Source organism: Quercus robur, chromosome 5, assembly GCF_932294415.1.
Source record: "Quercus robur chromosome 5, dhQueRobu3.1, whole genome shotgun sequence".
Taxonomy (NCBI): Eukaryota; Viridiplantae; Streptophyta; class Magnoliopsida; order Fagales; family Fagaceae; genus Quercus; species Quercus robur.
In genome coordinates this window covers 85544305-85567057 of record NC_065538.1, presented here as the reverse complement: position 1 = coordinate 85567057, position 22753 = coordinate 85544305, and the positions used below count along the sequence as shown (strand labels likewise).

Here is a 22753-nt window from a genome sequence, read left to right as displayed (position 1 = left end):
TTAACGTGTATCTTTTGCCATAAAATTTTCAAATTAAGCTTTTATTTACTTATGTTATGGATGTGTAGTAAATGACTAAATTTTAGGATTAAAAATACTACATTTTACGAGTAGACAAAAAATGATAACTGTCATACATAAAATTTGAAAAAAAAAAAAAAAAAAAAAACCCACATCAACAACACCAAGAACATGAGAGACTTTACAAGAATGAAATATTAGACTTTTAATTTTTTTTCCCTAAAATTTAGCATTTTATTTTTTTTCAAAATCAGATATGTTAGTGCCTAAATATAAGGATATGGATGGAGAAATTATAGTAGTAGTTTTATTGTACGAGTCTTTCTTTTCCAAAATATGGACGACATTAAAAAAAAAAAGAAAAAAAAAAGAGGAAAACGTGAGATTTATTTTGTATACAATTAACATGTATCTCTTCACATAAAATTTCCAATTTAAGTTTTATTTACTTATGTTATGGATGTGTAGTAAATGACTAAATTTTAGGATTAAAAAAACTACATTTTAGGAAAAGACAAAAAATGATAACTGTCATACATAAAATTTGAAAAAAAAAAAAAAAAAAACAACAACAACAACATAGATAGAGAGAGAGAACGTGAGAGAAGAAGAGAGACATTGTAAGTGTGGGTTTAAAAGTAGAAAGAAAACTATAGAAGAAGAGAACAGAAAAATCGAAGTAAAAGGACACAAAGTACAAAGACTAATAAGAACGGAAACAGAGAAACTGAAGAAAGAGAACACAGAGAATAAAGCCAACACAGAGAATATGGAAAAATAAATAAATAAGACAAGTTTGCTTCTTCTCTTTCACTTCAGCTCAAAAATTGCAATTAACTTGATCAAGGGAGGCATCCAATGAATGGAGAATGCTATCATACGTGAAGAAAAAGAAAAACTATTTAACTTATGCAATTAATAAGTAGTCTGTAAATATCTGACAATACTCTCTACTCGAACCTATCAGTTAAACTTATGCTTTAATTAAACTTGCGCATTTTCATAATAATAATAATAGAAACATATTCATATCCAAAATAAACCAAGAATAATTTTTTGATTCTATTTTTTTTTCATAATGTGGTGATGGATACAAACGGTTATAATAGAAGATCAGGTTTTTTATTATTTTTAATCATAAATGAACGTTAAGAATACCACATGTCTACATCCCATATTTATAAGATGGACTAAACAAATATCATTGAAAATTATTAAAAACATTTTACGTGAAAAAATAAAGTTAAAAAATTTTAAAATTAGTGATTACAAATCTTGCCAAAAATTCAAACGAAATAAAATATAGTCTTCAATAAATCAATAAAATAGAATGATATACATTTATGAATGGTATAAATATATGTATGGAACTTCATATTGTTACAAAAATTATATTATGGCATAAAGTAGTACATAGATAGAGAGAGAGAACGTGAGAGACTTTACAAGAATGGAATATTAGATTTAAAATTTTTTTACCTAAAATTTAGCATTTTATTTTCTTTCAAAATCAATTATGTTAGTGCCTAAATATAAGGATATGGAAGGCGAAATTATAGTAGTAGTTTTATTGTAGGAGTCTTTTTTTTCCAAAATATGGAAGAGATTAAAAAAAAAAAAAAAAAGGATTTTTAAAATAGTTCATGGATAGATGTATATATATATATATATATATATATATATTTATTTTTAAAAAAAAAAAAACAAAGTACAAGATGTAAATACTTTGAATTTTCGAAAAAGATAAAACAGTAAAAATGATTATATTTTTCATTACCAAATAACGTATTATTTACTTCAAAAAGTAAATTAAAGATTAAGTTAAGAGAGGAGAATATACTTAGTTTAATGCTTTGGTCTAAATTTAAAGTGCGATTTTTTTAAATAGTACATGGAAAAGGTACTATTTAAATAATGGAGTGCATGATCAAGCAATATTGAACATGTAGGCCATTGATGAGTATTATGTGTAGTGAAATAATTTTTCATCACACCCCTAGACTTTTTTTTTTTTTTTTTTTGTGATTGGAAAATGTAATAATCCAAAATTATAATAAATATTCTAAATTAACTCTTACACGTTAGCCATCTATCAGTATGTCCCACGTAATTAAGGGTATTTTTTTTACGAATAATTAAGGGAACTTTAGTAAAGAAGAGATTAAAAAAGTTTTAACGTAAAACAACAATATTTTTCTTTTCAGACTTCAACGCCTCTTTGTATATTTGTTTGATATTATATTTATATCCGGTAAAGTAAGAAATTAAATGTACATTCAAATCCTTTAAATCATCACCTCCACAACTCTCAACTTCTAAACTCACTAAGCCACTTCTTCTCTCCCTTACACTTACACACAGACACATAAAGTTACAAACAAACACATTATTTTCTCATCCAAATTAACCAAAATGGCATGATTTTTTTTTTAAAGTGTGTGAAATGAGTACGAAAAATTTAATCTAATTTTAACTATAAATAAATGATTTTTTGGAATAAATTAAACATTTTCTGAATTATATTTTCATCATATTGATCTAACAAATCATAACCTAAAATAATAATTTAATAATTTTAAGAAGTGTAACTTATTTCTCCTATTTTACTAAAAATTTATTACAATCACACATATTATTATAATTTTTACATGTGATTAATTTGTTCAAAATTAGTTCACTTTAATGAGGTTTTAAAACACCCAGTTTGTGACAAGGAAAAATCTATTGATTATTGTGTATGTATGCGCAACGACCACCATAAATTTAATTTAATTTTATGTAGAAATGAGTTCGCAAAATACATCGGCGGTGAATACCGATGACATAGAACGTCGTCGAGAACAATGGAGATATTATGCTCGCTTGAGAAGACAACGAGAAGACAATGAAAGCAGAAATATTCGATTGGCAAGACGTCGTGCTAATTACTCAAGACAAAGGCAACAAACTTTAGGTGGTGATCACATTTTAGTGGGAGGCCCAACAAATTTAAATGAAGAAGATGTTGTACATTCAAATTCAACATCAACAAACCCATCACTAATGCCACCTAATCACGAGGATGGACGAAGTCGTCGGCTTACCCATGTCCGTAACTTGGCACGCAATATGCCAGTTGAGCATAGGGCTATGCAAGAAGTCAGTGGTGAGATTATAGTTTAAGCTGTTTAAACATTCTTCATTGATTGGAATCTTATTATTTTGATAAAATCCGTAATCTTTGGCATGTTAATTGTATGTCAATGTATACAAAGATACTAAGTCAATGTTTATAATATTAAATTTAGGTCTCCCTCCAACCTATCCAACTATAATGGCGAATGACTTTGAGGCTGGATCAAGTCATATAAATTCTAATGTTACTACTGGTAAGTCTTATATAATATATTGATAAAGCTTTAACCATATTTTTTTATATATAATTACACCAATTGAGCATTTTATATAAATACATTGCAGTTACAGAAAGAATTGAAGGAGTTGAAAATATAGTTGAGCAAAACCAAGGGGATGCCTATAGAGAACAAGGTTCGTTACTCAATGTCACCATTTTTATCCTCAATTTCATGTTTATATCCTTCTATAAACATTTCATCATTATTTTTTATATATAATAACACCAATTGAGCATTTTCTATAATTACATTGCAGGTGTAGAAAGAACAGAAGCAGTTGAAAATATAAATTGTCAAAATCACGGGGATGGCTACAGAGAACAAGGTTTGTTACTCAATCTCACCATTTTAATTTCAATTTACATGTTTATCATTATCAATTTCATTATTTGTTAATAAGCTGCATATTTGAAACATTATTAATATTTTAATATTTTAATATTTTCTTTCACAACTATCATAACACTCTTTATCACTAATTTTTTCCTCAAAATAAAAATTAGGTGTTGACAACACGTTTGATGGTACTGCACATGTAATAAATTGTATGCGAGGCAGATACAATTGTGCAAAAGATTATAAAGAAGGTATACAGACCATTAGGTACCAACTACCACAACCAAAGACATGTTACTTTTGTAATGCCCGTTTGTTCCATCGAGAGACATCCTCGATGTGTTGTAAGGATGGAAAAATATCCTTACCCAACATACCAATTTGTCCTGAATTTAGGGAGCTCATTTGTGAGCAAACACCACGAGGCAGACATTTCAGGCAATATATACGGTTTTACAACAACATGTTTGCATTTACCTCAATGGGAGTACACGTAGATGAAACCATGGCCTTGAATAGTCGAGGAATATATACATTTCGGGCCCAAGGTGCCATCTATCATAGAATTGGTAGTCTTTTGCCACATACACCTCAAAGTGTACGGCATCTACAATTATATATCTACGACACTGGTCTTGATATACAACGCAGAATGTCTCAATCTGTAGAAGCTCATGAAGATATTGTGCAACTTATTCAAAGGATCTTAGACATGCATAACCCATTTGTGGAGAAATTTCGTCAACTATCTCGAAGTCCAAATTTACATCAATGTAAACTTCTGATTAAAGAACAACCTTTAAACCAACCTCAATATTGCCTTCCCAGTGCTTCCCAAGTGGCAGCTATTATTGTAGGAGGAGAAGAAGCTGGTCATTTAAGTGGTAGAGAAATTTTGGTTCAAACATTTGGTGGTAATTTGATCAATGTTCAAGATACAGCAGGATATTATGATCCATTGCAGTACCCAATACTTTTCCCATTTGGAACATATGGATGGGATATCAATACACGCAACACTAATAGAAATAAAGTGTCATGTCGTGAGTATTATGCATTCATCTTTCAGGTAACAGTTTTATTATTTTCAATTTTTTTTACTTCAAAATGCCGCTTACACTATAAAATAACTGAACCTACATTTATTTTTACTAATGTCCAAGATTCGCGACGATGCTCTATCAATGATTTGGTATGGAGGACGCCTTTCACAACAGTATGTTGTTGATAATTATGTAAAAATTGAAACACACAAGCTTAGGTGGTTTGAGCACAATCAAGATTCTATTAGGGCAGATCTGTACCAAGGCCTACAAGATGCTTTCCATGAAGGAGAGAGTGATACTGGTAATGTAAATTTTACACTTGAAATTTACATTATCTTATTAATGGCAAATTGGTAGGAATATTTATTAATGACCCAACTTTTTCACCTTATATTTAGGAAATGTTGGACATAGAACCATTCTACCTTCATCATTTGTGGGAAGCCCACGCGATATGATCCAACGATTTCAAGATCCAATGTCATTGGTTCAAAAGTTTGGGAAACCAGATTTATTCATCACAATGACGTGTAATCCAGGATGGGAAGAAATCCAAAATGAGCTTTTACCCGCACAAACCGCACAAGATCGTCCAGACTTGCTTGCAAGAGTTTTCAAATCAAAATTTGAAGAATTGAAAGATGATATTGTGGTTAAAGGGGTTCTCGGAAGAGTTATTGTATATGTGCAAGTCTTTGAGTTCCAAAAAAGGGGTTTACCACATGCACACATGCTTATAATTCTCGATGAAGATGATAAATTGCATAATCCAGAGGATTACGATCGAGTTGTTAAAGCAGAAATACCGTGTAAGGAGGAACAACCTCAGTTACATAAAGCTGTACTAAAACATATGATACATGGTCCTTGCGGAGTACAAAATCCAAGATCACCATGTATGAAAAATGGGCGATGTAAAAAAGGATACCCAAAGCCTTTCTCGCCAGAAACCTACCAAGGCAATGACTCATATCCTGTTTACAAACGATATGATACTAATAATCCCGTACCATTGAATGATCATTGCAGGATTATGGTAGACAATACTTGGGTTGTTCCATATAATCCTTGGTTATTGCTAAAATATAATTGTCATATTAATGTTGAAATATGTTGCAGTATCAAGAGTGTAAAGTACTTATACAAATATGTGTATAAAGGCCCAGATCGTGTCTCTATGGAAGTTAGACCAGGCCCAAATTATGATGAGGTCCAACAGTACGTTGATGCAAGATGGGTATGTGCTCCAGAGGCATGTTGGAAGATATTTTCTTTCCCTATGTATCGAATGTACCCTGCCGTTTTTCGTTTGCAAATTCATCTTCCAGATAGACAACAGGTACATTTTAGACCACATGAACCAATTGCTAATGTTTTGGAGCGAAGTAAAAAGACAATGCTCACTGAATTTTTTTATATGAATACGATTGATCATGATGCACGAAATTATCTATATAGAGAGTTCCCTGAGCATTATTGTTGGGATTATAAAAACAAAACATGGACACAAAGAAGATCTCATAAAAAAGTAGTGGGCAGGGTATATACTGTTTCACCATTTGATGGAGAGAAGTTCAATTTGCGTGTTCTTCTTAATCATGTCAAGGGGCCAACAGGATTTGACGATTTATTGACTGTGAATGGGATAACCTATCCAACTTTTAAACAAGCAGCTGAACATAGGGGTTTACTAGAGAATGATAACAGCATACGACAATGTCTACTTGAGGCAAGAGACATTCGAATGCCGTAAGCTTTAAGAAGATTGTTCGCAACAATATTGGTATTTTGTTTACCAATTGGAGTAAGAGAATTGTGGAATGAGTTCTATCCATATATGATAGAAGATTACCCATCAACATCTGTTACAACAGAGACACATCGTACAAATAAACTTCTCAATGATTTAGAGGCATTACTCTTGCAACATGGAAAGCATATTACAGAGTATGATTTGCCGATTTTAACTGGAGAATGTGACAATGATTCAACTATACCAAGACTCATACAAGATGAGCTAACTATTCCTAATATAGATGAAGAATTCACTTTAATTGAGAAGTTGAATAACGACCAGAGACTTGCATATGAGACAATCATGACAGTTATTGATCGTAACGAAAGCATGATATTCTTCGTCGATGGGCCAGGGGGAACTGGAAAAACATTTTTGTATCGCACAATATTGGCAGCCTTGAGAAAAGCTGGTCACATTGCAATTGCCACAGCTACATCTGGCATAGCAGCAACATTACTCCCTGGTGGAAGAACAGCGCATTCCAGGTTTAAGATTCCTTTAACTCTAGATGCTTCATCTACTTGCTCAATAAGTAAACAATCAGACTTAGCTGAGCTTATTAGACGTGCCACCGTAATAATTTGGGATGAAGCCCCAATGGTAAATCGACGTGCACTCGAATCTTTAGATAGAACATTTAGAGATATTATGGAAGTAAATTTACCTTTTGGTGGGAAGGTGCTAATTTTGGGTGGAGATTTTCGTCAAGTACTTCCGGTTGTTCCAAAGGGTACAAAGGCAGAAATGATTGATGCATGCATAGTCAAGTCCCCATTATGGAAAGATGTCAAAGTGTTACATTTGAAGCAGAATATGAGGTCTAGCAATGATGAAGAGTTTGCTGAGTACATACAACACATTGGTGATGGGAATGAACCATATATAATTGATGATTTGATTAAACTACCCCCTTCAATGGCAATGGAATGGGAGGGTCAACATTCTATATACAACTTGATTGATCAAGTTTTTCCAAATTTACAAGACCATGTCAATGATGCAAGGTATATGGTTGATAGGGCTTTGCTAACACCTATAAATGATGATGTTGAACAACTTAATGCAAAGATAATTTCTCAGTTTCCAGGAGATGAGTTTACATTACATTCTTTTGATGAGGTTGAAGGAGATACACAACATCTATATCAACAAGAATTCCTAAATTCTATATCTCCAGGGGGTTTACCACCACATATATTAAGGCTAAAAAAGGGTGCTCCAATTATGTTGTTGCGCAATATAGATCCAAAAGCCGGATTATGTAATGGTACAAGATTGATATGCCGTGGATGTTTTAACAACGTAATTGATGCTGAAATTTTGACTGGACAATATGTGGGTACACGCATTTTTTTGCCAAGAATCCCTTTGAAGACAACAGAAAATGTACACTTGCCATTTGTAATGATCAGACGACAATTTCCTGTACGTTTAAGCTTTGCACTTACAATAAACAAAGCGCAAGGTCAAGGGGAGTCTCCCAATCCACCACAAAACTATTGGTGCAAAAAGGCAGAATACCTGAGGAGGAAGGTGTTCACACAAGAAATATTGTGTATAAAGATGTTTTGTTCCCTTCATCATAGGTATTAATTAACAATTGAAAAGAACTGTCTTACATATAGATTTATTTTAATAATTTACATATTTTAATGGTTATGCTATCTTCATTTTAATATTTCACTCTTTGAAGTTTTTTGTGTATACAATTAATTGGTAACAGGAAGAATGCCTAACTCAAATATGAGGATTGAGTCCACTATGCTAAATAATGGAGTGCATGCTGTTCCTACTGCTCATTGGGAGAAGTGGAAGGATGATCAGTCAATATCGAACATGGAGCCCATTGATAACAAGGTATATTTCTTTCTAATGATATCTTTAATCAGCATCCTTTCTATTGTTTTATCAAAAATAATATTAAAAAACTCATGTTGCGAATGGGTTAGGTTCGAAAATTGCAAATTTATTCACCTGGTTGGGGATTCACTGTTCGAGCTGACAAGAAAGAGCTTTGGAGAGAAGTGAAACGAGTTTTAGAGTCACAAGAATTGGAAAGGTTTGTTATGCTATTTTTAAAAATAGGAAAATAACTAATTGATAATTTTAATATACAAACATTTTTTTTCCTTCATTTTGAAGGACCAAGAACAAAGACAGACAACAAATTGCTGTCAAGAGCAATGAAGTTTCCAACATCCATAAGAATAAAGACAAAGGAAAAATGAAGGACGATGTGATCTCTAACACTCATGCCAACAGAGACAAACGGAGAATGAAAATCAAGGACAATGTGGTTTCCAACATCAAAGAGCAAAAAAAGATACGAACAAAAAAAATCAAGGACGATGCAATCTTCAACACCAAAAACAGTAAAGACAAACAGAAAATGAGAGTCAAGGACAATGCGATAATAAAGCAGGTACAAAACATTACCACGTCTACTTAAAAAAAAAAATTATATAGTTTTTAAATTAATTTTTTTTTAAATTTTGGTAATTAAATGATAGTTCTTCAAGTCCCAAGCTGAAGTAGACCATTTCACATACATGGAGCTATGCAATATCATCACAAGGTCAGTTCAAATATTTCATTTTACAAGTTTATGCATGATATTTATAGTGCTTATCATTATTATGTACGTTTTAAAGTCACTATTAATAACACAAACTAACACATTTTTTATCATAGGTTCATGGCAAATGCTGCTGGAAAGCAATTAGAATGTGACACAAATAGCATTGCTCCACCAACTTCTCCACCATAGTCGTCATAATATTAATAAGTTCACATATTCCATGTTTCAGATGTAGTGCATTATTTTACAGTTTTATCATAATTGCTTTTGGCAAGGTCATCACATGTATTTTGTAAGTAGTCTTATTGTTACAGTTTTATTATGCATTTTCAATATATGCACTATTTATAAGATTTATTTAGAGGATCTTTTTTTTCCTCCCCCTAAAGGTTAATACTAAATTATTGCATTATCTCCCAATCAATAATACGTTGATTACTGCATAATTTTTTTTTTTGGGCAAAAATGGATAATAATTACGGAATACTAGCCTCTGAGCACGCGCTCACGCGCGTGCTCAGAGGCTCTTCTATTTTTTGGGTAAGGATTAAATTAGAGCATTTATTATAATTTGGAATTATTATATTTTTCAATCACAAAAAAAAACCTAGGGGTGTGATGAGTGTCATGTGTGGAGAAATAATTTTTCAATCACAATAATTTTTCATCACAAAAAAATCTAGGGGTGTGATTGAAAAATTATTTCTCCACACATGACACTCATCACACCCCTAGGTTTTTTTTTTGTGATTGAAAAATATAATAATTCCAAATTATAATAAATGCTCTAATTTAATCCTTACCCAAAAAATAGAAGAGCCTCTGAGCACGCGCGTGAGCGCGTGCTCAGAGGCTAGTATCTATTAAATATTTGATAAAATTTGGCACCAAACTTGTTTGAATCTATATTTTTTTCAACCAGTTATGTGGTAATTAACAAGTCATTGACTCATTAAAAAAATAATGTCACTAAAACTATACATGATATGTCTTTTTAGTTGTCACATAATGGGTTAGAGTAAGATAGCTTCAAATATGTTTGGAGCCTAGCTCATTCCTCTAAGTTTGGATCATTTATATTTTTGAAAATTTCATTAGTTCAATTGAAAGATTTTTTACCTACTTTAGTATAAAATTAGATAATTTGTATCGAAAATGAAATTTTTTAAGAATTTCACTATAAAAATGGTAAAAATGAATTTTATTTTATAAAAGATCGTTATCAAACATAATTTTGATTGAAAATACTAAATTCTTATTTTTTGTTGGGTGTGTACATATATATAACTTATCAAATAAAAAAGTGTATATAATAAATAAATAAAAACATGTGTATATGTGTATTGGGGGTTGTCTTGATAAATATATTAGTACTGCAACTTGGCCCCCCCAAAGAAAAATTCCTGGCTCCACCAGTTAATTCCATGCGCATTAAAATTGTAAATGTTTGCATCAATAATTATTCTTCTAAAAATTGTTTTAACATTATGTTATAGATTCAATGAGCTTGGTATTTCGTACTTTGCAATTTTTATAATAGGGAAATTACAGTAAACTCACATGTGGTTTGGCTCGTTTTTACTTTGCGTACATGTGGTTTAAACTTAACACCTTGTCCACTGAGCTTCAATTCGTTTGCTCTCTGCTACCCACCTCACCCATGGACGTTAGAAAAACACCTTTTTAATAGAAATCACAACATAAGAAGGATCAAAACCATGAACCCTTAAACTCTTTCCTCACAAGCCCTAGAATCATGAAAATCCTTATCTACATCTGATATAGAAAATGTGCTGCAAGAATAAACCAAGACGAGCAACGAGTTGTTCAAGGGACCTAAAACCAGTAAGAAATTAGTCATTGTTTGGGTTTTCAAACTATTTTTATTTGGGTTTGTTTGGGTTTTATAATTTTTTGTGTAAGTGGTCAATGTTACATGTAGTTTTCTATCCAAGCTCATCATTATTGAGAATATTGGTTGAATTTGTTGATGTTTATGAAAAATGTGACCACCTGTGGTTTGGATTTGTTGTTGTTTATGGGCATTTTTTCTGTCATGGTCATTGTATCTCACTGTGGACCCTATGAATCTGTTGGGTTTTAATTTTAGTGCTTGCATGTGCTTATTAGTAAAACAAAAACAAAGGCAAAACAGAAACATGTGGTCCCTTTGATATGTGTGTTGCCTCCCAATAGCAAAACAGAAACATACAAGTGTTTATTCTTTACAATTCTTTAATTTTATATATGTAAAATGGTAATTTGTTATTGTAGATGGATGATGAGGAAGTGAAATTCGAGGTTCATTATGGGGGTACTTTTTGTGGAACCCAAGTTTAGAATATTTTGGTGGGAAAGTTGAAATAATGTATAAGAATCCTGATAGGCTTAATTATTTTGAAATAGAAGGCATATGTGAGGATTTGGGAATTGTTGAACCGTATAGGTTTCATTTTCTAGCTCTTGGGGGCAACTTGGAGCAAGACTTGAGGCTCATACATGATGATGCAGATGTGGTGTCTATGTGTAAGCGTCATGCAGGAGGGCCTAGAGACACCATCATACTGTATGTGGAAAGTGGTCATGCTCCCCTTCCAGTTAAAGTTCCTAGAGGGGTTGGTGGGAGGGTTGGTGGAGGGGGTGATGATATGGTGGTAGAAGAGGAGTTTGATTGGTTAAATGAAGGTTTAGAAGGAGAAGACTTTGATGATGATGTATTTGGTGAGTTTGACACCATAAATGTGAGATCATGAATTCCAAAGTGTCAGAAGCGTGCTGGAGAAAGGTGAAAGGACGTTACCATGTGGGAATGCACTTGGCACGTATGTAATCTACTTGTATAACTAAAACTTCGCTTTTACCTCAGGGTTAATAGCAAAAGTTTTAAGGGGCTATTGTGGGTGCTCGAGGACCGAGGATGAAGTTGAAGAGTTGTAGTATTGGTGTAGGGATGCCACAGGCCACGGGCCCAAGGAGGAAAGACACCCGAGGATAGAAAGGGACCAGTCATAGGACTTTGAGATGTTCTAGGTGGAGAGAAAGATATGAAGAGAGAGAGAGAGAGTCTGTGATCATAAGGGAAGTTTCTAGTTCGGAGTAGCCTGTTGCCTCTGCATTTAATGGTGGGCAACAACTTTATCAGTTGCATTGATGAGGAAGTGACCTGAACAATGCAAGTCATGGCTAAGCAGATTTCTTCCGCCACCTTCTTCAGATACTGGTAGAGACAAGTGTCATGATAGGAGGTATGTTAGGTAAGGATGGATGGTTGAGATATAGGAAAGATGGGGTTTACAGAGAAAAGGATCTAGACACAAGTGCCAAGATAGAGAGAAGAAACGAGAAAAAGACTGAGAGAAATGAGAGTGAACAGTAACATTTCATATGTAAATGTGGCCTTCTCGGGCCAACTGGTATTGAAAAAGTAATTCATCCATTTAATCAAATTAGTCTTTTCTTCCTTATTTTTTCTCCTCGAGTGGAGCCCCTCTTTTGTTGTTTGTTTCCCTCTCTTACAAATTCATTGTTTTGTGCCACGGTTGGATGGATCATAGCCACTATTCTAAATGGGCTTGGACCGCCAATTTTTCTTGTCTTTACAGTAACAAAATAAAAGATTCTAAATTCGATCAATGTTTTCATTCTATGTGTATAAGGTTTTGAATCTCCTCACTATGGAATTGGTAATTAGAGAGTTTTTATTTTTGTTGATAAAATTGAAAAGGTTAAAGGTAGAGAGACAATATAGATTTTTGCTGTAGGGTAAAGGGTAACTCTCTCACACTTCAATATGAGTGTCAAGCAAGATTGCAAGTAACAGATTTTCAAAACTTGCACTTTGCTTGACATTTCTCATGACACACCAAATTCACTCATCCAAGATGCTCAATGCAGCAACTTCAACTCCAACACTCTGACCTCTCAATTAAATACAAATTAACTGACAGAAGTACAAAATACACGAAAAATCAATCAATAGTAAGAACATACAATCGAATTAATAGGTTTTATTGATTTTTATATGAACTCGCTTTTTTTAATATATAATTAAATAGTTTTTTTTTTTTTTTTTTGAGAAAACACACACACACACACTCACAGATATATAGGGGAAGGGGGATGAGATAAGGGAATACGCTCACACACCATTAGAAACATTAGGAGGTGTCAACACTCTTGGTTGTGAACTAATTATTAACATATCAACTACCATTCACAACTGCCATCTCATTGAGAAATATTTTGTAAAGATTGAATCAAATCAAACAAACTATTCTAAAATCCAAACATGAAACTATTTAGAGGCATAATTTTATTTTATTTTATTTTATTTTTTAAGAAAGAGATTGAAAGTTCAATTAAGTGTATAAACACCCTTGAACGTTTGGACCCCCAATTTACAAATTAACTAATTCAAGCTCTATGTCAAACAACTAGTGTGCGGAAAAATGAACATAAGCTATAATATAGAATTGAATAAACTATCTAAGCCAAATTAAAATCACAACCCACAGCAAATAATAAAAGGCAAAGATAAAAGGGAAGGAAGATGCAAACACAAAGACAACACGCGATGTGTAATCGAAGAGGAAACCGAAGCCCTCAGCGTAAAACCTCTCCGCCGCCCTCCAAGCGGTAAACAATCCACTAGAAAATGTAGTTGGGATACATGGACAGTAATAGACCCTCCAAGCCTAATCTACCAAGTGCACCTAAGCCCTCCAAGCTTCTTGCTCCAACAAGGTTGCGACGAACCTTTTTCTTTTCTAGCTTCCCGGATTCCGCTACTAGACCATAGCATCAACCAATGTAGATTGGTTCCTTCCTAACTGCTTCCCAGAAAACCAAACAGCTCTCTCACAGTGATGAATATGGTGAGAACAAGATTTTGGTAAAATGCCTCTCAAGGATTTGACAATGGAGAGGAAGAGAGTTGAGGAATTTGAAGAGACTCTAATATATAGATTGTAGGTGAATCAATCTTGTTTTTCTTTAGGGTTTCTCTCTCAAAATTCTCTCTGGAAGCTCTCTTTCATTTGTGGGTATAAGGGGTATTTATACTGGAGTGAGAGAGGAGTGTGAAACGTCAGGATTCACAAAACATGGGTGGCTCGCGGCTTGACCTCGCGACTTGACTAAGTCGCGAGATAACCATATGGCCAGTTGTCCTATTTTGTCTTATAGTGCTCCAGCTAGCATGACTGTTCACCTTCTGGCACGCTTGGCACGTGTGCTGCGCCTGGCGGCTTGAAGCCGCGAGCCACCCGCGAGAATAAGCCACGAGTCTCTATTTTCTTACACACTCTTGAGCAATCAACACTCTATCTCACTCACTACCCTTACAACAAACCCACCTAAATACAGGGTTACTAAATGCTGAAATACAAGCAAATTTGGCACGGAATAAAGCCAATAAAATGGTTGATTAAATTCAACCTTACAATCTCCCCCTTTGGTTATTCCGTGACAAAACCCTAAAACAGACTCTAGACTTAACATGTGAGTTGGGAACAGTTGAACAAAACTCACTCACACCTAACTCTAGAAGTTGTGAAGCACTTGAATCATAAGATCATGAAACTCCTGAAACACAATAATACACCATGATCATTGTATGTAGAAAAGCATGAAATGCATATGAAACAAGCTTAAGGTGATCAAGCAAAGATGAAGTGAAGATTCAAATCATGGCTTGATCAGCCAAGTAATCACCACAAGGTAGTGCTCACAGTGCTCATTCACACTTGGAATGAACACTTGAACATACAAGTTAACAAGAACAAAACAAGATACTTGTATGCTCAACACTCAACCAATGCATAATACACTAAGTATATGTATCTAGGAACAATCTTACAAGGGCACAAGAGTGACAGTACTTAAAACAAAATGCAAGACATTTAGATAGAAGTACTGATTTCAACAAAGCATAAAAAGCTGCATTAAGTAAGGTACAAACCATAAAGCCTACAGAATATGCATAAAAACATTAACCCTAAAAGCTTACATAAGCACATGTGTACAAACCATAATATATCAACATAAACTGAATAACAACAACAATATATATAAAGAGTAAACCAAGTATATGAGATAAGAGTTAGAAACAAAAAACACCAAAAACCACAGTGTATCAAACCCATGAAAATACTAAATACCCAAAACATAAACACATATAAACAAAGTTTGATTTTGACAACTCTCCCTCAACACATTACTCCCCCTTACGAGTTGCTTTTCTGCTTCTCATCAACAATCTCATCAACAACAGAAATAGTATCTCCCCCTTTTTGACTGAAATGGCCAAAGGGTCACTGTCCATGCTGGGTGGTGAAGCTGTCAAGTTTTGCAGACAAAATATCAATCTGGTCCTGCATGGCTCTCATCCTCTCAGAGTGCTCGGTTTGGACCCCTCTGATTCCATCAAGTTGTTCCAGAATGACTTGAAAAGCATCTGGAGGTGTATCTGAAGAAACTGATGCTCTAGTCCTTTTGCCACTCCTCTTGGGTTTTGAGGTTGATGCATGCTCTGCTGCCTTTGCCTCAGTCTCCATTGGGACACCCTCTCCTTCATCACCTTCATCTTCTTCACCTGGAAGCCGAACACTTATCCTTTTGAAGGTAAGCTTGTTAATTGCAGAGGGTGTGGACATGGAACTGATGTCTCGAGGGATTGGAACACCCTTCTTTCTAAAGATCCTCATCAGCAAACTAGGGAAGATCAGTTTTGGCCTAGAAGTGGTTCTAGTCTCATCCACAATAGTGTCATATATATGGGAACTGATGTCAATGAATGTCTTTTCTTTGAGATCCATCAGAAAAATTGCTCTTGCACAGTTGATTTTAGTCAACTTCTTTATGGGATATAGGTTAAACATCATGATTATAATTAGACACCTCATGTCCACTGGAAAAGCTGTGGTATTCATCCCTTCTCTCTGTCCACCTATCCTTTGTTGAACAGTTTCAATAGACACAATCCTATCTTTGTAATTGAAAAACTCCTGATCTTCTAATCCTTCAAGACCTAGCACATCATCAATGTCATATGCATCCAAAGTGAACTCTTTACCTTTAACCCAGCAGCTTAAATCATCCTCCCTTATCACAGCATTTGAATAAAACTCCCTAATCAGGGGTTCACACACAACAGGAAGATCACTCAGAAGTTTTCCCCATCCTCTCACTTCAAAACAGCTGGGAATAAAAGTGTTCCTTAAATCCTCCAAATCCACAAACCTTTCTTGAATAATTCATGCTTTTAAGAAGAAGTCCTTGTATCTCTCAAAGTGGGAAACAGACCTGAACAAGTTAAGGTCCATTTTCATTCTCTTATCTACCTTCTTTGTAGGTGTTTTCTTCTTTGGGGATGAAGGTGCCATCTGTGAACAATCAGAAGAGGCCACAACAACGTAAAGCAATACATGTGCAGAACTAATTAGTACTATGTAATTAACAAAAAAAAATGCAACCACACAGATGAACTTAAACACTTAAACCTTATGCTACTTAGATCAACCACATGGATGAACAAGCCTAAAAGAGGAAACACAAGAACAACAGGGAGAGTGCAGGGGAGTATTAAAGCAGAAGAGATAGAAAATATCCTAAAGACAGATATATGTCAATGAGACATAAAATGTGATGAAAATGACATGACTCATAATCAGCATAGTAAAACTCACAGATGCTCCCAATAGATGCACACAATAGAACTGGCACATTCAGCACAGTAAACCCACATCCATAAAAGGAACATTTTGAATCAACTCATCAGCATAAGATCAGATAAAATGAGTAACAAATAGCATCCACGAGCTAAGCATGAACATAGAGCAACAGCCGAAACATAAACCCATCTCAAAAACACAAACAAATGCGCATAATCAAAAGGGAAAAACACAAAATCAAGTAAAAAGGAGTTCAAGAATGAAAACCCATACCTGTTACCTGAAGATTTTGAGCAGAAATTAAGCAACAATGGAGTTTGAAAATGGGTGCATGGAGTGTTTGGGAAGGAGACAGTTGACGAAGAAGATGAATAGTCACAAAAGTTCGAGGGAAAACTGAAAAAGATTTAAAAACTGCCCCCTATTTTTGCCAAACACGCGTTTTTCACGACTGAAGTGAGTCGCCAGTTCAAGCCGCCAAAACACTCAAAGAAAAAAATTTGAAAAAATTTTCTAAGTGTTTTTTGCGACTGGAAGGTCTACCCGCGATAGAGTCGCTAGCTGAGCAGCGAAAATCTCTGAGTAACCCTTGCGACTGGACCTTCCACTTGCAAACAAGTCGCCAAAAATGACCTGCGAACATGAGACTGAGGCTCACGACTTGACTTACCCGCGACTGAGTCGTCAAAACAGGGCAAAATTGAATTTTTGAAATTTTTAAATTTTGAGAACAAAATACTTTCCAAAAATACCTAAAACACTCAAAAATCTTTTTGTGTTTGAATTGGCAAAGATTAAGCATGTGAAAACACATTTCATCAAGTACAATCACACAAATGAATATGGCATTTATTGAACATAAACTTGTGTGTTGTGTGTGGATATCAACAATGAGATAGTCCTTAGTCTAATGTGAAGTTTCAATAATCAATTCAACCAAGGCATACACAATTAGCACTAGATCATGTGATCTATCTCAATTATAGAAATATGAATATATGACCTCCCACAAAACTTGATAACATATCTTGGAGCTTTACATTTGACTCCACTTTCAATCATAACATTTGATCTTTTAGATCCTTTTTGATACAATCACCTCTCATTGTGAGAGTGATATTTGATATTTCACTTTAATGAACTAGCCTTTGGCTTTTTGAATAAACAGTCACTTTAATTTTAGGTCGCTTACCCTTTTTCCTAGTCGAATACTAGAATATGCGACAGGCTTTTGCAACTCAATATCTCTTTTCATTTGGAGATTTACATTTGGTGAGCTCTTTTTAGTAAAAACAAAAATAAAGAGTGAGAAGATATATAGACACAAGTCTATGCATGTCTCAAGATCATCATAACTATTCACTAATCATTCATGACAAGTTTGAAGATCTATTTACAACAACCACATAGATTTCAAGATTTCTCCCACAGTGATATGAGTGCAAAGGAACAAGCTATGCTCGAAAATGTACAAAGCCGTTAGCACAAAGGTACAAGGCAAAATAAGTTTTGAGACAAAAACTCAATAATTTCAATCAAACTTTTTGATTTTCTGATTTTTATGTAATTTTTTGGATTTTTGACACACGAAGAAAAGGATTGATAAAAAAAAAAAACAAAAACTAAAAATATGCACAAATAGACAAACATACAACCATCAACATAAACAACAAGCAATCAATCAAACATTGTCACAAAGCATAGGAAGTATTAATGCATAGACATGTTGTAATGCTTATGCATGAATACCCTTTTTCACCCACACGTCACTTGCGTTTGGGGTGATTTCCTTGTAGGATTGGGTACAGGAGTTAGGGCTTTCAAACCTTCGTGAGAAGCTTTCCAAGCAGTTGATGAATGCATCAATCATCTTTATCACGTTCATCATTCCAAGATCACCATTTTGATCTCTCGATGGTTCTCCTGCCTAATTTCTTCTATCATTTCTAGGTCCTCGTGACCTTTGAGGAGTTGCACTATTCTTTGCTCTCAGCTTTTAACAATTTGGTCGAGTATGCCCTTGAAGTCCGCAATGATGACACACATAAGTTGATCTAGGACCTCTTTGTGGTCGTGGACGAGACTTGGCTCGAGATTCAGACTTGCCTACAGATTGATTACAGGAATTCAACAGTCGTTCGTTCCCCACATTTCTCTTCTCCTCAATCTTGGGCTTCTTAACAATAGGACCAACATCAGCTGATTCTTTGGCCTTTATAAACTTCACTTCTTTAGTGACATTTCCAGATGAGCTGCTTCCTCTAGTATATCCCAACCCGGATTTGTCTGAAAAGCTCTTTTGAGATGAAATAATATCATCTAGCTTCTTGGTGGTGACTTTCTCTATTTTAGCATTTGCTTACACAACCTCTTGCTCAAGAAATCTCACTTTTGTGTAAGCTTCTGACAGATCACCATTTAGTGTCTCTATCTCACATTTGGCCTCCCTATATCAGATTAGGAGACTTTTATAGTCCTCCTCTGCCTTCTTCATTTTTCTCACAGCAGCCTTGGCCACCCTTGTGTACTCACTCGACTTCTCTAGTAGTGAGTTATAATTCTCTTGAAGGTTGGCTGTGCTTTCATCTTCTTCAGCATCTGATTCTTCAACAATTCCCATTGATTCTTCATCACTATGTTTTCCAAGGTCTCGTACAAGCATATTCAACTCGTCTGAAGACTCAACATGAGCAATAGTCATAAAAGCTGAATAGTTTCCTTCTCCATCACAGCTTTCTTCATAATATGAGTCGGAAGAATCTGAGTCACTCAATGTCATAGCATACACTTTACCTTTCGATTTCAAATAATTCGGACATTCTTTCTTAAAGTGTCCATGCCCGTTACATTCGAAACAAGTGACACCTTGTGTGGATTGGGATTCTTTTCCATCTTTCTTTTTGAATTCTCTTTTCTCCCTTTCTGAACTTTGGAATTTTCCTTTATCACCAAATTTGCCATTATTTTTGAATTTCAAGAATTTTCTGAAATTTTTTACAAGGTAAGTAACATCTTTGTCAACCACATCTTCTCCCGATGAGTCATGATCTTCCACCTTTTCATTAATGGTCTTAAGAGCAAGAGATTTACTCTTTCGTTGATTGGGCAGCGACATCTCATAGGTCTGAAGAGAACCAACCAGCTCCTGGACTTTGATGTCATCAAGGTCCTTGCTCTCTTCAATCGCTACCACTTTAGCACGAAAACTTTCCGGCAATGATCGAAGGATCTTCCTTACAATTTTAGAGTCCTCCGTTTTCTCTCCCAAATTGAACTTGCTTACAATCACCTCATTCAGCTTGCTATAGAAAGAATCAAAGGACTCATCCTCACTCATTTTTAACTCCTCAAACCGAGTGGTTAGCATCTGCATCTTGGTGTCTTTTACCTTTTTCATGCCTTCGTAAATGGTCTCCAATATCTCCCATGCTTCTTTAGCAACAGTAATGTGAGAGATCCTGTGAAATTCATCTGGAGACACACCACAGAAAATAACATTGAGTGCTTTGTTGTTAGCATTAGATGCAGCAAGTGCTGCCTTATCCCATGTGGATTTGGCTTCCTCAGGCCTGGTCCAACCTATCTCAACAGCATCCCAAACAGATTCATCAATAGAACACAGAAAAGCTCTCATGCGAACCTTCCAAAAAGCATAATTACTACCATCAAAATATGGAGGTGCATTTAGAGATTGAGATCGATCCATCTCAAAAAGGAGTCAAGGATCACACAATGGTAATGAAACCACTAGAGGTGTACCCGCTCTGATACCAATTGAAAGTTCAATTAAGTGTATAAACACCCTTGAACATTTAGACCCCCAATTTACAAATTAACTAATTCAAGCTTTATGTCAAACAACTAGTGTACGGAAAAATGAACATAAGCTATAATATAGAATTAGATAAAATATCTAAGTCAAATTAAAATCACAACCCACAGCAGATAATAAAAGGCAAAGATAAAAGGGAAAGAAGATACAAACACAAAGACAACACGCGATGTGTTATTGAAGAGGAAACCGAAGCCCTCGGCGTAAAACCTCTCCGCCGCCCTCCAAGTGGTAAACAATCCACTAGAAAATGTAGTTGGGATACATGGACAGTAATAGACCCTCCAAGCCTAATCTACCTAGTGCACCTAAGCCCTCCAAGCTTCTTGCTCCAACGAGATTGCGCCGAACCTTTTTCTTTTCTAGCTTCCCGGATTCCGCTACTAGACCATAGCATCAACCAATGTAGATTGGTTCCTTCCAAACTGCTTCCCAGAAAACCAAACAGCCCTCTTACAGTGATGAATATGATGAGAACAAGGTTTTGGTAAAATGCCTCTCAAGGATTTGACAATAGAGAGGAAGAAAGTTGAGAAATTTGAAGAGACTCTAATGTATAGATTGTAGGTGAATCATTCTTGTTTTTCTTTAGGGTTTCTCTCTCAAAATTCTCTCTGGAAGTTCTCTTTCATTTGTGGGTATAAGGGGTATTTATATTGGAGTGAGAGAGGAATGTGAAACATCAGGATTCACAAAAAAGGGGTGGCTCGCGGCTTGACCTCGCGACTTGATTGAGTCGCGAGATCTAGTCGCGAGATAACCATATGGCCAGTTGTCCTGTTCTGTCCTGTAGTGCTCCAGCTAGCATGGCTGTTCACCTTCTGGCACGCTTGGCACGTGTGCTGCGTCTGGCAGCTTGAAGCCGCGAGCCACCCGCGAGAACAAGCCGCAAGTCTCTGTTTTCTTGCACACTCTTAAGCAATCAATACTCTATCTCACTCACTACTCTTACAACAAACCCACCTAAATACAGGGTTACTAAATGCTGAAATACAAGCAAATTTGACACGGAATAAAACCAATAAAATGGTTGATTAAATTCAACCTTACAGAGATGACAAAATGTGAATCCGAAGCCAGTTTGTAGGAAAGTATTTGGCAGAGCCTCAGAGACAACTGTTCTAAATAATGTGCACTTGATCACCTTTAGAGCATTAGCATTGGAAAATTGCAATGCTATTCTATTTTACAATTCTAAAAACCACTTTATCATTTATACCATTCTATTTTACAATACTCCCACATCCCAAACTTCTATTTGTATTAAAATATTATTTTTTTTTAACTTTCTTTATTATTTCTTTCAACTGTCAATTTTTTTTTTTTTTTTTTCAGATTTTGGTGTGATTCCAAGTTTCCAACGGTCACACTTTCCAATTGTCAATTTCTTTCCTGGGCTTTCCAAGTTCCAACAGCTAATTTTTTTCAACAGTGTAATTCTAGATTTTGATATTAGCGGTCACATTTCTTTCTTGGCCTTTATATAATTTCTTTCTAGCAAACCTTTTTTACTTTTTTTTTTTTTTGTCAAATTCAACATCTATTCCAAACAACCTACCAAAATTTTTTTTTTTTTTTAAAAAGAACCTGTCAAATATCTTTCCCTGGCCTTTATCATTTCTTTCCAGCAAACTTTTTTTTTTTTTTTGGTCAAATTCAACAACCATTCCAAACAACTTGCCAAATACATACACACATATAGAACCTGCCAATTTTTCTTCATAGAAAGAACTTGCCAAATATCAATTTACTCAAACTTGCTAATTTTAAAAATCCACATACATATATACATACATACATACATATATATATATATATATATATATATATGCAACCTCCTAAATATCAATGTCTTCAACCTGCCAACTTAAGAAATCCACATACATATATATATATATATATATATATATATATACATATGCAACCTACCTAATATCAATATACTCAACCTAAATCCACATACATATATATAGATGCAATCCACATACATAACTATCAATGTTGTCTTTAGAAGATTTGTACATATATCAAATTACAATAAAACATCACATGCATAACTTACACACTTACTAAATTC

At 34.6% G+C, this 22753-nt stretch overlaps 1 protein-coding gene across 1 annotated transcript; it reads left to right on the top strand.

Moving 5' to 3' along the window:
• The first annotated feature begins 6635 nt into the window (after positions 1 to 6635).
• Positions 6636 to 9363, top strand: LOC126728884 (uncharacterized). The gene is made up of 6 exons (XM_050434639.1): positions 6636 to 8061; positions 8320 to 8453; positions 8546 to 8655; positions 8739 to 9018; positions 9107 to 9171; positions 9288 to 9363. Exons 1-6 carry the CDS (start codon positions 6636 to 6638, stop codon positions 9361 to 9363), a joined length of 2091 nt encoding a protein of 696 aa, XP_050290596.1.
• The last annotated feature ends 13390 nt before the right edge of the window (positions 9364 to 22753 follow it).